Genomic DNA, 16521 nt, shown 5'->3' with positions numbered 1-16521 from the left:
GCATTACAAACAGACTGGGAAAAGAGGTGATGGAAAAATGCAAAATAGGTGAAAAATAAAGTGTTTTTTGAATATTGAAGAATGAAAACTAGACCCTAAAACATGAAAAGCACACCCCAAAAAGGGCAAAATAAGTCCCCTTTAATGCGGTGGATTTGAAATACAAGTTGCGCTTTGGTGAAAGTAGCGGCACTGATTTAAGAGGATGAATTTATAGTTGCAACTTCTCAGAGTTTACCATGCTGACATACTAACAGCGCACTACAACCAGCATTCCAAGATCCTCTCTGAGAGGTAGCACCCCCTAAATTCATCCCCTGACAACCATTCCACTAAAAATAAAGCTAAATTAAAAGCTGAAAAAAAAAAGAAAAAAGTCATCCATCCAGATCCATCTTGATAAATTTGCACGTAACAAACATGAGTACCTATAAAAAAAATTATATATATATTTTTTTTGAAAACCTGGAGTGGCCACTTAACACAAGCTCCAGACGCAACAAAACTCAGCTAACACTCGCACACACAATAGCATGTTCAGACAGTGTGGAACGAATGCTAAAAATAGCTGACCTGCATCTCTAATGCAACAGCCATAATCATCTCATGGCCCTTGATCTAGTGAAAGTCACCCATTCAAAAATCAAGCTTTAAATTTGGGATTCAATTCAAAAACTAAAAGCAGCAGGGCTGTAAAATCAGATACACAAATTAACGAAGCATCACTTCAGTCAGTGGAGCGTAAAGGACAACTGACCTGTTATCATGAATCCTCTAGGGGAGTGCGAGATGAAGTGTTTAGGGTACTGTTTGTGGAGCCGGTAGTCTTTCTCACTCCGTGACCGAGTGCGCTCGGAAGCACGGTCCGAGAATTCGGAACTGGGCCAGGCCCTGCGCAGAGTGGTGCTGCGTGTTTTTTTCATGATGAGCCCGGATAAAAGCAGCGTGCCGGCACCAGCTCTGAGATCACACCACCACGGTCACGCTTCGGACATGGCAGGACACGGCTCTATCCACCTCTTTCTTCTTCTAACGGTCAGGAAAATGCACACACACGCAAATCACAGATGCTCGGGTTGTAAAGCGGTTGTGGAATCCCTTAGGAATGGTTTCGGGTCCTCCCGATCCTGAATCCGTCAGCTGCGGATGCATCCAGCGACGCATCACCCTCCACGCACCTAATCCTGGCTTACGGTTTCTGGCTTCATGTGCAAACAGAGGCACACATGCAGACTACTCTCACATGCTCTGCGACTGCAGCGGCATGTGGACGGAAGACGAGGAGGTGTGTGGGAGTGGAGGGAGGAAGGGTACGAGGGGACTCATGTGGGAGAGTTGGAAGGAGGGAATTTCAGAGGGGTCGGGAGTGGGGGGCTGCAGGGTTTTTGCACCGTGAGAAGAACCCTAGATTCAGACAAAAGATCAATTCAGCCAAGCTTCTATCCACTAGTGCGGAGCCGTCAAGACAAAAGAAACCCCCAAAAACAAATTAGACTTTTAAGACCAGAAACCACAGCGGAGACAAAGTCTCAGGCGGTTGTCTTCGTGTGCAGGGCAGGGGTCCTTCAACCATGCAGAAATGACAAGGGGGGGGGGGGGGGGGTATACATATATATATTGCAGACACAAGATTCAAGTCCTCCCCTTCTCTGATTGAAATCCAATCCTGGAAAAAGACCGCTCAATCTGTTAAGAAAAATAACATGTCACACAGACATCCCACTTGAGTGCGTTGAAAGACTTGGGAGATTTCTGATGCATTCATAGTCTGTGACCAAGATAAACACTGATGCGAATACAGGCGTCCAGAGTGAAAGCACGTAGACGAACAGTCCGTCTTCTAGTCTTTCTCCAGACGGTGTTGTCTGCCTTTCCTCTCCGCATGCAGCTCCTGCTTTCGGCTGCGCAAGCTGATGGCTTGAGGAGATGTCCCTCTTCAGACTTGTTGATCCAGTCAGGGTGAGCTTCTCACCACAAAACCTTCAGGGTTTTCTCTCGCCGTCTCTTTCTCACTTTCTGGCAGTCTGCCCAGCCTATGGAAACACTGCGCTTTATTTACATATGCTGGCTCGCAAGCTCCCCAAACAGCCAAACCGTTGCAGTAAAGAGTGTGTGAGAAATGAGGATGAGGAGTCCCTTATCTGCAAGCGCCGAATGACAAAAGAGTTGAAGCGGTGCTTCTTATTTTCTCTCTTCTCTCTTCTCTCACTTTTTATACCAAAAATCCTTCTTCCTCCAGGCAGAGTCATTCACAATTCCCACTCGTTCCTGTCAGTCGAAGCACCAGCTGCAAGAGAAATTCCTCTGGAATGCAATTAAAGAGATCCCTCCACGGCAGCGCGAGCGGGAAAAAGGGGTTCGGGGAGCAGTGTGAAATGGTGAATGGAGATCTCTCCCTCCCTTCCTCCCTCCCTCCCTTTCTCTCTCGCTCTGTCACGCTGTCATCCCTCCCTACCTCTCCTGACAGGAGCGCAATAGCGCAGCTGTTTGAGAACACAGCCAATCACTCGATGGCAGCAAACGGAGAGAGAATGCGACAGGATCTCTCCCTTTCATGCACTGCAAACATACATTGCATTATTTAGTCAGAGTTGCAGAGGAAAATACGACAATCACAGCGATACACAAAAAAAGAACAATGATGTATATTTACGAGTGAATATTATCCATACACACAAGGACATTATTTCCAAATTGCATTAAAAAGGTATAAACATAATTAGGTGCATGAGTGCATTAAGGGTGTTTCTTCAACTTTGGGCACTTTTTGTGTCCCAGGGATTTTTATTAAAACTAGAACAATAAAACTAAATGTTTTTTTGTTTGTTGAAGGTCACATTAAAACTAAAACTTTTTAGCATGCCTTTATTTAATTAAAAATTTTAAAATGCTATCTTAAATAATTACATGCTTAAAACTGCTTATCTAAAACATATATATATATATATATATATATACATATACATACATACATACATACATACATACATATATATACATATATATATATATATATATATATATATATATATATATACTTACATACTTCTAAAGGTAACATTTTGCACATTGTTAGTACACAAAATAAACTAGTAAAAGTGTTTATTTTCTGAAAGTCCAATAGCGCGCACAATTAAGGAAACACCCTAAAACACCATTTATACAGGATCTCCTGAAGACACTGTGCGTGAGATGCTTTTCCATTTTGTTCAGTATAATTTGCCCCTAGTTTTCCACAAGTTGTATTTAACAAGGCTGCTCTTGCTCTCGTTCCCCCTCCTCGGGGCAGATCATTAATCAGAGGGAGGACCCTCTCTCTGTCCGGCCAAATGAGCAGCGAGAAACTAATGTTTTTCCAATAAGCCACAGATCAAAGGTCACCCATCCATAAAGCAGACTTCCACCATCTCTCTCATTAATATCAACAATCTGTGCCCACGGCTTGCTGCAAACAAATTGACGTCAGCGTGTCCTGAATGAAATCACACAGACTATTATGATTCAAAGAATGGAACAAATAATTTGCAACTATTTATGATGAACCAAACGGTGTCTTTTGAGCTTTGGAAATGGTTTGCCTGAGCGGTGATGGTTTGCAGGCAGAGGGTGTTGGGTTACAGAGCTCTTAATGGAACACTACAGATTCATGGAGAGCAGAAACCTGCTGTAGGTCAAACTCAACCTTGGCTTATTAGTACAGACTTTGCAGGAGTCTTGGCAAATGCAGTTTACAACTTTCCATGAGGTCTGGACCGTTTCGAGGAAGACAACACTCCTACTGTAACTAGATTTATCAAGTTGGATGTAGAGCATGGAGCTAGGAACACCAAGGTCATGGGTTCGATTTCAAGGAAATGAATACTTTGAATGCATTACAAGTCCCTTTGGATAAAAGCGTCAGCCAAACACATAAACATAAATGTATCTTTCAGATTGTTAGCATTTGTATTTAACATTCTCTGACCAAATTGCAACACATCAACACCAATTGTTTTTCCTGGACATCTTGGCACGACAGTTTCACTGGAAAGCCCTCCGCTGTCATTTCATGCCTTGCAAACCCTAAACGCTTCATTCCTCCATGGCTCTCAGTGTGTGGTTATCTCCAGCCCGGGCTATGGTGCCAGTTCTCAAGGTCCGAGTTTATATTTCCTGGGTCTGTTGTGGCTCATATTTCTTGTTGTGTTATGTCAGGGCCGCCAGTGATGACAGGAATGCAGACGAGGGCCAACGGAGCACATCTTTCCTTCCAGGGAAAGCTGACAGCGTGACCCGCTGAGGGTGTTAGTGATCTGTAGCGCAATCTGGTGTAGCACAACACATGGGCTGGCGAGTCTAAGGCGGCGCAGTCTTAAAACAACAAATTTATCAAAATAATGATAATCGATAATGAAAATGGCAACAACAAAAGGTGAGTCTTTGCATTGAGCACCGAGAACCGCAGTTATTGATGTCGCTACAGGCATTAATACATGTAAAAGTAGTGAAAAACGTTTCTATGGAGTGTAAGAAAAATGTGCTTACATTACATCATTCAAACGTTTGGGCGGGGTTAGTACGATTTTTTTTGTTAAAAAAAATTATTAGGCTATTCAGCAAGGACACATTCAATTGATCCCAAATTACAGTAAAGACTCATTACAAAATATTTAGATTTCTATTCCATTTATGTTAATCTAAGAATCCTGAAAAAAAAAAATGCACCATTGTTTTCATAAAAACATTAAGCAGCACAACTGCATTCAACATTGTTAATAAGATATGCATCAAATCAGAATGATGGACCTGCTAAAAATTCAGCTTTGCCACCAATGACCAATAACATTTGAAACATTTGATACAATAAATGCAGCATTGGTGAGCCTAAAATTTCAAATATGATAATTTAGTCTCACATAATTCCCATCAGATTTAGTACCATTACCATCTAATAGTATAACTTTACCATAATTCCACTACGCTGGAATGCTTCCTCTAAGAAAAGTCATTTAAAGTGTCTCTTCATTTCAAGACGATGACATTGGGTTCCATCGAACCATTGTCAGTCTGTTCCTGTCCTCTCCGAGTGACTGATCCCACACTTGCACTAGGTTGCTGCAGGTTTTTTTTAGTCATGAAGTTCATAGCACGCACCCATCTAGCAGCCAGACCCCCCAATGCATGAGAAAAACGTGTTCTGAATTATCAACCCTACCCCCCACTTTCAAACCATACTGTTTTCCTTCTCTCTCACCTTCTTTTCTTCCAGGATCATCACAATCTCCTTATCCCTCCTCTCAGCACCCCATACTGTAAGAAACACACTGCTGATACTCCCACGCCAAACAATCCCAAACACGCCTTCATTAGTGAGTGTCAGAAAGCGCTCCAAGCTACACACACAGCTCTGTTTGCCCATATGTAGGCCATTCCACCTCCAAAAATACCACAAATCACTCTTATGCTCATTTTAATGAGACAATTGGACAAGCTCTTCCCTGGCGATAGGAATTAGCGTGTTGAAACTAAGTTGCCTCTTATTTTACATCAGCCTGAACATGCAATGAAAACACATTTGACTGGGTAAAACACATATCATGCAATGAAAACACATATGGATGGGTAAAGTTTCCTGATATTGCCATCAACTACTGAAATTGAATCTACTAAGAATTCTGTTGCACCGGCTTTGAGAAAGAATGCAAACAGTCAGACACTTTAATCCCAGTTAAAGTCATGTGAAACCCTATTGTACTTTCTTGATCTGGGCACTTTGACTCAGTATACTCAATGGGACCCACAAGCAATGCATATCTTCGATGTACTCCTTATCTAACTTGTATTCATGTGGCACCTGATTCAACAGCTCTTCATCACATTAATAAAGTGCACATGATCCGAAATGGGATCCACTGGTGTAGAAGAAACCCGCTCAATACCACCCAAACGCCAGAGTTCTGATATTTTAAAGAATGTCTGTATAGAGCAAGCGTGGCCGTCTTCAGCATGGTTTATAATTTGCTCTTGAGAGCACTGAACAAAGACACATGATCATTTAAAATCAAATCAAATAAATGATTAAGAAATAAATATGTATTTTTAAACTGTAAAATATAGCTTTTCACTTACATTGTTATTCTGAAAATATAGGCAAAATATCCCCAAAAAAGTAGACAAACATTTGAATACTATTCCATGTGTCAATTTAGTAAACTTGTTAACCCGGTCACAGCCTAGCTACAATAAAAGAGCAAGAAGAATAAGCTGGAAAGTCCTACTGACACACGTAGCAAAATGTGCTTGGGAGTCTAGAGCATGACTGAGAAACACCGATCTAAAACCATCTCCATTAGTGGCCTTCCACACAATCTGACCAGAAACAACCAGCAGTAATGTCTGTTTACAAGAGTCCATGTTAGATGTGGAGTGTATTATGAAGACAAGCTGGGAAAAGCACATTGCTCTCGATTCTACTTACAAAGGGTGAATGTTTTGGATTATAATGTTGGTCTGAGGACATTTCTAAAAAATGCAGTGTTATTTAAATGGAATGTGTTCTTCACCCTATAAGACCTTAAAGGGGCCATATCATGGAAAACAGAAAAGTTCTTGCTCTTTTGAAATAAAAGATTTTGATGCACTATAATATTTACAAAAAGTTTCTTAATCCAGATTCCAGAACATTTATTTAAACTATAAGCTACATGTAATTGAGAAATCATGATAGTTGTGGCACAATAAGCAAATTATCATAATTGCTCACATTTACATGTTTCAAATCATAAGTTATTAAACTGTCCCCATGTAGTCAATGTTATCCCTTAAAACTCGTCTTTCCTATGATTTTTTTTTATTCATGCCTTAAAATAGCTTGAATGTAACTGCACTCTCGCTTAATTTAGTATACGCGGATCCATGAATCCGCAAATGAGCCCCGCCTCCACTCACTCATACAGGCTTAAATAATCAACTCAGAAGAACGTCAGTGGAGAAAGGCATATAGTTCATCATAACATCGTAAAATACATAATATACATAACTCAACCCTATATTGCTAAATGTACCTGAATTTTCATATCAACAGAAAAATATACCTGGATCTCCTGGCTTATTGTGTTTTTGATACTCTTTTTTTCACTGCAGTTTTAAATACTCAGCAATGGTGTTGACTTTGCACATGGTTTGTCTTAAAGCATATTAAAACCACAACATAGACATAAAAACAACATTAAAACTTGATTTTCACCACAATGTGCAATACATGTGGATGTTGTATGCAGAACAGGAATGAAGAGTGCTCTCCATGTGCATGTCCTGAGAGGAAAGTGCCAATGCCAAACTGCTGCCAATGAGGCCAAGCCTCATGACTCCTCTGTAGCCTAATTTCAGTAAAAATGAGCAATTATAGCCTGTCATTAAATAAATAGCCAGCGCAAAATTACCTCTGCCAAACCACAACTCAATGGCCTCAGTCCAAACCTAAACCATACAGGAGGAACTTCAACATTCATTAGGTACCTGAGCTCAGCATTCGCACTGTTCTAGACAGTTCTGTGGATCTCTAGGGATGGCAGACTGATGTGTTTAAAAGTTGTGGATGTGAAATAATGTGATCACACTGTAAAGATTAAAGAGAAAATGGACTGGCGGTGGTTTCGAATGACATGCCGCTCAAAGTACATTAGAGCTGCGTGATTGTGCTAGTAGGTTTAAAAAGATTTATGCAATCCCATTATGCAATTTTTTTTTTATTTTCAACTTTTTTTTTTGGTGTGTAAAGTTGCTGTTTGAGCATTAAAAAGGTCTGCAAAGTTACAAATTAAAGTCACTCCAAAGGGGGTTATACTCCATACCAATAAGCACTGTTTCCGAAGCTATCCGGGATGATTCATCGGTTTGTAGACCTCTAGCTGCAACAATGTAAAATGTGGAAAATAATGTGTTTAACATTCAAACATAAAAACCTATTCTAGTATACCTCAAAAAAATAAATCAAGACTTTGTCTTTAAAGGGGACCTATTATGTCTTTTCGATGTTCATTTCCCTGAAGTACACCGATAGAATTTCTTGCTCTAAAAACTGACGAATTGCGTCCTTTAATACTTACAGTACCTTTAAGACTTACAGTTTCAACAAACATTCGGTTTCTGCATGGCCCTTGCATTGACCCTCTGTTTTTTTCCTTTCAGCCATACACACACATTCTACAGACACCCCAAACTCTTTAATCTAATTTTCATATGACACATACCGTCTATTAAGTCAAGCTGCACCCATTAGGATCTCGCCGTTTCCATTTTCCAGGCACGAAAATCTCAACAAATCACATACATCTTGGCATTCTGACATGTGTTTGGCCATCCCTGAGTTCTTGCCTTCTGGGGAAACTTTTATCGCTCACACTCCCTGAAACCACACACAAACTATCTGTAATCCTGTTTTACATCTTTCAACAGGCTGGACTTTTACAAAAGCATGGCTTTAACAGAGAGAACTGAAGCTGCCTGACAGGTTTGTTAAACGCAAAATAAAAATTCCAAGATATAGTTTTCTGTAATACAGTAAAGAAAATCATTCTGTTCAGTTTTATAATTCTTGTCATTATTAAAGTTAGCATGTGTCAACTTTCGAACTCAAATTACATTTATGTAACACTCAGAAACTGTTTAATATAAAAGGACTATCAATTCAGACATGTATGTAAATAAAGTAATTTTCAGACAGACTACTACATAAAAAACAGAAAGGCGGCGAACGCCAACTGAACAGCCGCTTCCAGTTTGGACAGCTCTGTTGATTATAATGGGAGCGATCTAGTTTCACTCGCGTCTGGTGTAGACACACGTAACCCAAACTTTTTTGACAGATGCAAGTACTCAAGCTTGTTTGTTGTCGTCACCTAGGCTACAACTGCTTTTTTGCATTTTAGGCTTATAATAAGCTTTTATATTAAGGCCAATTCACATCGCACCGACAGACACTTGACAAACACGATTCAACATGTTCAATTGGCAAAAACGAGAGCCGACCTCTGTTGCCATTTGTCAGCGTCTGTTGGTGCAGTGAGAATTTGCCTCCTTAAAGTCCCCGTGAACCGGAAGTTGAAAACGACTTTTCTCCAGTGTTGTGACGAATTTCCAAGTGAACGGAATATTGAACAGGGGGCAGGGTTTTACTTTGCGCTCCTCCTCTCCATCTCTGCTCATTGCAGACTAACGGTTTGAGGGGAGTGGTTAAAGGGTTAGTTCACCCAAAAATGAAAATTCTGTCAGTAATTACTCACCCTCATGTTGTTCCAACCCCGTAAGACTTTCGTTCATCTTCGGAACACAAATTAAGATATCTTTGATGAAATCTGAGTGCTGGATCACTTCTCCTGCAGGCTTATGGACACTTTAACTTGCTGGCCCAGAAAATGTATTAAAGCCATTGAGCCACTGGAGTCACTTGGACTATATTAACAATCTTAAGTTTATAAAGCGACGAGAATACTTTTTGTGCGCAAAAACAAACAAAAATAATGACTTTATTCCACTTTTCATTTCCTTCTCTCTGGATCTCGAGTCTTTTTACGTAGTGTTTAAGCCTAGCGCGTCTGTGTTTCACGTCACCACGTAGACTCACTATTGGCCGACTCTGGTCATGTGTGACGTGGTGGCGTGAAACACAGACGCGCTACGCTATTACACTACGTAAAAAAAACTCGAGGTCCAGAGAGAAGGAAACGAAAAGTGGAATAAAGTCGTTATTTTTGTTTGTTTTTGCGCACAGTATTCTTGTCGCTTTATAAACTTAAGATTGAGCCACTGGAGTCACTTGGACTATTTTAACGATGTCTTTAATACATTTTCTGGGCCAGCAAGTTATAGTGTCCATAAGCCTATGGAGGAGTGAGACAGCACTCAGATTTCATCAAAAATATCTTAATTTGTGTTCCGAAGATGAACGAAAGTCTTACGGGGTTGGAACAACATGAGGGTGAGTAATTACTGACAGAATTTTCATTTTTGGGTGGACTAACCCTTTAAGCATTTTCAACCCAAGCCGTCAAACTGACGTCATCAGAAATGGAACGGCATTCCAGACCGGAAGTAACTTTTCAGATTTTGATTAAAGATTATCACGGCAAAAAAAGAATTTCTGTGTATTAACTTGCACGGATTAATTGTTCACCACAAGACTAGTAATATGCACGGATTAATTGTTCACCACAAGACTAGTAATATGCACTAACAAAGTAAATAGGGTCAATTTTGATTTCATGTCAACTTTAAGAGAGCATTTAAAGTTATACTCCAACCAAAAATTAAAGTCCCATCATGATTTACTCACCCTCATGTAGTGTCAAACCTGGATGACAATATTTTGAAGAATGCTGGGAACAACATTGAAGCATTGTATGGACAAAAAAACAACAACAAAAAAAACTTCTGTTCCACTGAAGAAGAAAAAAAGAGGGTGAGTAAATGACAATTAACATTTTTGGGAAACCTTAAAACCTTAAATTTCCTCTCTTTGTTTCCCTCTAGAGGACAGGATGAAGCCTTTCACCCTTGTAACAGGGTAACAAAATGCAGAAAGCAAAAACTGATTTGCGGGTCAGATCTAATGATTTAACTACATGAAGGGTCGCATGAAAAAAAACGCATTTTTTTTCTGATCGTTTTTCTGATTTTGGGTGCTTATTTGTCCAGAAAATAATGTCATAATGCAAAATGTCATGATGGTACTAAAGTAGAACCAGAAATATAGATCTGTTGATGGCATGTTTTCCACAGCTTTCATGAGGTGTTTTTTTTGCCATTTTGCCTGTTAGTACAAACATCACAGCAAAAAATAAAACGTTTCAGAGATGTCAAACCTAAAAAGAGCAGAACAGAGCAGAAATCTCAATTTTCTCAAAAAAAAAAAAAAAAAAGGAAACAACAATGTTTTTCCAGAGAATACAAGATGCATCATTAAAAATACAGCATAACAAAAAAATAAATGGGACGTCTGATCAGCCTGCGAGATCAATAGCTGTGAAAGTGGCGGTGAACTCGGTTCGAACTCTGCGCTGAATTTATGCAACTAGGTCGCCTGTGCACGAACGACAGCTTCAGTCAGGCAGCCTGCCACCGAACGAGGGCCCGCTCGCTCCTCGCTGCTTCATTAGAGAGCTCGGCACAGCAGTTTCAAACAGAATCCATCATGTGAAGTCGATTGAAATCCAAGCAATTAAAGGGAAACCCCTCTGCTCTTCAAAGGCACCGGGAACGAGCAGGAACAGCTATCTCTATTGCCCCCCTGCCATTTCACAGCCGAAAGATGACCGCAACGTCTTTGTTGAGTTGCTCGCTCATAATCATCACCGTAGAATCAATGTATTCTGGCTTCAATCGTGCAGAGCACTACTTTCATGGTCTGATTGTAAAGCACTTCGGTCCAAACCTTCAGCGTGGCACCGTGGCGTTAAGTTAAGCACTTGGCTGGCATTAATATACGCCGTGTCTCTCCGAGGGCTTCGTAGCGATCCTCGCCAAGGCTAATCATGGTTTGGCAATGAGCGCAGTGCCGAAAGTTTTATCGTAGAAGTCATAATGAGTGCACCATACATTTGGCGAGGCCAATTTGAGCAGTGTCCAAAAAAATCTTAAACAAGAGTCCTGTCTTTCTCTTGAATGATTCATTGAGATTCAGGATCGTCTGAGATATGGTCATCGATATGTTGTGATCTCCACTGCTTCCGATTCAACAGCGGCGCAGCACATGGGCATTGGCCCGCAGCCCGGAGAGGAAACTTCATCATGATTTGAGCAATATAATATTTTAGTAATTTATTCCTGGGGTCCGGTGCCAGACTCGCATCCAGGGTTGATTTAAGAGTCCCTGCTTTGTTGTAACTTTCGGCAGACATTCTGGAAGAGGGCAATTTCAGCTCAGCTGTGTGTAGTTTGGAAACACACCATCATGGCAGAATAGAATAAAATGAAAGAAAATAAAGCCTTTTTTAGGCTCCGATTTAAAACAACACAGCTCAGTTTCATAAAAATACAGCTTAGACATGTGCAAACGCTTAAAAAGTGAGAAATTGTTCTCACAATCGCCTAAAATGCACTAAGCAATAACAAAGGCATACATATCTTCATTATATGTTAGACTTGACAGAGTATTTAAGGAATTAATGGAATAGTTCACCCAAAAATGAACATTTTGTCATCATTTAACTCACCCTGGTGTCAATCTGACCATTTATTATTTTCTTTCTTCAAAGAAACACCAAAAAAAGAGATGTTCTGCAGTTTAGAAGTCACTGGATTAGGTCAGTATCAGTTTGATTTCTTTTGTCTCTTATGATGACCAAAGCTGCATTTATTTGATAAAAAATACACTGAAACAGTAATATTGTGAAACAGTATTACAATTTAAAATGATTAATTTAGTATTTTTAAAAATGTAATTCATTCCTGTGATCAAAGTTGAATTTTCAGCATCATTACTCCGTCTTCAGTGTCACATGATCCTTCAGAAATCATTCTATGCTGATTTGCTGATCAAGAAACATTTATTATTATCCATTTTGAAAACAGTTATGGTGCTTCATATTTTGGTGGAAACTGAGATTCAGTTTGTCAAAAAATCCTGCAAAAAAAAAAATTAAGTTCAAAAGAACAGCATTTATTTGAAATAGAAATCTTTTGTAACATTATAAATCCTTATGTTTCCATGTGAACCAATAATGCGTTTTTTTTAAATCTTTTATATATATATATATATATATATATATATATATAATAACTACAGTAAGGACTTAATCGCAGTAAGATGTTTACATGACAAGCAAAACTCTTAGCTCCAGTTGACATGCTATTTTCATTATTCGCTATAAAAGTGTGGTTATTTTTACCACCATTCGTCACATACCCCAATGCATAGCACAAATGATGTACTCACATACAATAGGTGCATTACTGGCCAATGGCCACGGTTTTAGTTCTCTTAAGTCAAATACAAAACACACTTCTATGGACGTATTGGATATTATTCGGTGCTGTGATGAACATAGTAGCAATGGTGCTGTAACTGAGGTTGCCTACACTGCCGTCACGTTCTTCGCATCATCTCAAGATGAAGATAAGGAGCAGAGACTGTGCAGTGAGTTGTGTTGACAGAGTTTAGCGATTATGGTTATGAGCTTAATCACATTAGTTCGATCAAAGTATTTGTTTACATGAAGTAAAGTTTATTCGCGATATTGACAAATTCCATTATAATTGGATTGTAAACGTAGGCTAGTCTTTACAGTCACTTTTGATTTACAATTTAATGAATACTTGCTGAATAGTGGTATTAAAAATCTTACTGACCCCAAACTTTTGAAAGATAATATTGTGTATACACAATGTATTTATAAGAAATTATAAAATTGTATAGAATAATATATATTTTTGATGAATTTAATGCATCAAAAAAAAAAAAAAAACTCGAAATTTTCAAACACAAAAATATCAAATAGGTACATTAGAACTGGTATACGGCTCACAAGTTGCATGGGCTACTTTTATGATACTTTTATGATACTTTATTATTTCATGCTTTTTAGCCTTTTTGATCATCCATGCTCATTTTAAAGCAAAGAGCAGTGCTGACATACTGCCTTCTGTCGGGTTTCACAGAAGAAAGGAAATAATTTAGGGTTTGAACGACAAGGTTAAAAAAAATGACAAAATGGGTATTATTTTGAGTGAGCTACTCATTTATTGCATTGTTTCTTATCCAGAAAATGGATGATAAAGATTGATCTGCCAACACCCTGCAGCAAACTGGCAACCTATACATTTAAAAATAGCTGTAATCAATGCTTTAATCAACTAGAATAACAAGTCATCACACACACACACACACACACACACACAGATGGTGTGTGTGACTAGGGTGTGTTCCAACAAGCTGAAAAGCTTTTCATATACATCATTTTATTTAACGAGGGTACAAATCCCAGCTACGTATTGTGTCATTGTTGTGATAGTCATTACTGTATAATCATCATTATCAAAAGACAGGCTGCTCTTTATTCCGGCACAAAAGTGCTGCCTGGAATAATGAAAACCTGATGATTTTGTTCTCACTCACTGGAGAAGGCGATTTGAGAACGCACAACGTTCAAGCTCAGTCTAACTGGCTGGATTATGTTAGTCTATGAACTGTTTGAGGCATGGTGGATATTTTCTTGGAAAAGCCTAACTGCTTTGTCCAGAATGGCCAAGACATGTTATATTTCAAACGCTACTTGTTTCTAGTCCATTTCAAAGCGCCTTGCAGATGACCGCCATATCTAGAGACAAGCAAGCAAGCCCTTAGCAACACCCTCACAACCACCTAGAACATCTTAACCTACACTGACTTTTCTGACTTCTAGAAAATATAAAAATCTACCTCATTCATACTTTTCTGAGCCTCTTTTCTGGCCAAGAAATCATCTAACCCTCCAAATTCGGAGACCACCCTGAACTTCTAGGAAAGAAAGAGACAGAGTAGTGAGGACACAAGTGAGTGAAAGCCAGTGTGTGAATGTGTGAATGTCATCTGGCCTGCCTGAGCAGCCCATTCATAACTCCAGGTCACAAGGCAAAAGAAAACAAAGAAATCTGAGCCAAGAATTTAAAGCTTTGTTTTCCTTCTGTGAGAGAAGACCTGGGATTGAGTTCCGGAATTATTTGGCCAGTGTCCCCTGTTCCGCAGTTTCCATAGAGCTAACAGGATGTCTTCCAGATGACTGAATGGAACCCCATTGGAGCGACGCTGAATGAAGGGCAAGTGTGTTGAAGGACTATAGGCGACAGAAAACATTCATAAAATATTAGCAATTTTTATTGTATATTCACTCCCAATATTTATACAATAAATATTAGCAATATTTATTGTGTATTCACTCCCAATATTTATACAATATTTAATATTAATGCTGGTGAAATAAAATCAAGCAGCAGGATTAATCATATTATTTGTATATTTTTTTCTAAAGCTTAACAAAACTTTCTGGCATCAGAATATTGTTAAAGTTGGTAAGTTTGAATAATTTATGTGAATCAGTTCTAAACTCAAATCATTTGCATCAACACTAAAGAACTGTTCACAGAAGTCTCTGCTTGTGCTTGCTATTATTTGATAATTAATATTAAAATACACACTACCATTCAAAAGAAAGAAAGATTCAGTAAGATTTTTTTTAATAAATTAGTCTTTTTATTTAGCAAAATCACATTAAATTGAGAAGTGACAATTCTAATGTTACAAAAATATTTCTATATCAAATAAATGCTGTTCTTTTGAACTTCCAAACATGAAAGTTTCCACAAAAACATTAAGTTGCAAAAATATTTTCAACATGTATAATACGAAATGTTTCTTAAATCAGCATATTAGAAATTTCACAACATTCCTGTTTTACTTTATTTTTGATCAAATATGCATAAGAGCATAAAAACACCTTACTGACCCAAAACTCTTGAAAGGTAGTTTTTTTAATAATTATTGTTAAAAAAAACAAAACAAAAAAAACAGTATATTCATTGAAACATCATTTTACTAGGCAGTAGTACACACTTCAAAATAATTAAATATTCTGTGTAAATTTAGTGTGTGGAGAGGAGTGTCGAAAAAAATGCTTGAGTATTTTAAATCGTAAACAAATAACATAAATTGTGTTGTAACCTCATGTCACAGAAAACAATTTCAACAACACGTCTGACATGAAAAAGTGGGCAAGAAAGAGGATCCTTCTGTTGCAAATGGGTCACTTTGGGTTATTTTCTATAACATTTCAAATAAGAGAGCTTACTCAAGAGATTACACAATGAATCTTTTCTGGTAAAATACATTTTAAGCTTCCCACAAATGTTTTTTAGAGCATATAGTATTAAGCATCGGAAGAATGTTGAAACGGATGGAAATCACAAATGAAAACAGAATACAGGCTGATCTTGGACACATTCACTTGAATCCAGTTGTGCTGTTGAAAAGCAAAATAAATCCAAACCAGAGCTTCACTGTCACACATCCATCAAGGCAGATGAAGTGAAAAGAACAAACCATCAACATGTGATGCATTAGTCCTTTACAATGCATCTTAAACATGGTCTGACATCACATAATGACTTCATAAATACAGTCTCATGTTCCCCGTATGCCTGCATGTTTTAAGTTAGAAAACTTTTCTTTACAAATGCATTTAGTTCCACTCAAAGAATTAAAGACTCCACTAAAAACACATCGGAGAGGATGTGAAATGAGAAGCATTATCAATAGGCTTGTCAGTCTGTCTTCATGAAATGGTTTTAAGTGCCATTTTCTAATCAAATTCATTCAAAATATATTGTTCCGTGGTGTTTGAGAGATTTTTTAACATGATGCTGCCTGCGCTCATTCTTCAGATATTTTCCCGGAATATCAGAAACAAATGATCAAACTAACTATCCAATTCGAATGCACTAAATGTCTAACGTCACAGGACAACAATCAATCACACAGCTGATTCCTCATTCACGTCTGCTGGAATCAAG

At 38.5% G+C, this 16521-nt stretch overlaps 1 protein-coding gene across 2 annotated transcripts in view; it reads right to left on the bottom strand.

Moving 5' to 3' along the window:
- Positions 1 to 16521, bottom strand: part of stox2b (storkhead box 2b) — a gene marked incomplete at both ends in the record, with an annotated part of 70649 nt that overhangs the window by 40343 nt on the left and 13785 nt on the right. The window contains one exon of one of the 2 annotated variants that reach the window (XM_081382232.1): positions 758 to 1256. The exons of the other annotated variant lie outside the window; for it this stretch is intronic. Coding sequence (XP_081238358.1) covers positions 758 to 923 — 166 coding nt within the window. Of the gene's footprint in view, positions 1 to 757; positions 1257 to 16521 lie in introns of those variants that run through there. 2 annotated transcript variants of the gene reach the window in all.

The sequence above is a fragment of the Scardinius erythrophthalmus genome, assembly GCF_964197995.2.
Source record: "Scardinius erythrophthalmus genome assembly, chromosome: 13".
Taxonomy (NCBI): Eukaryota; Metazoa; Chordata; class Actinopteri; order Cypriniformes; family Leuciscidae; genus Scardinius; species Scardinius erythrophthalmus.
This window is presented reverse-complemented; position numbering and strand designations above follow the sequence as displayed.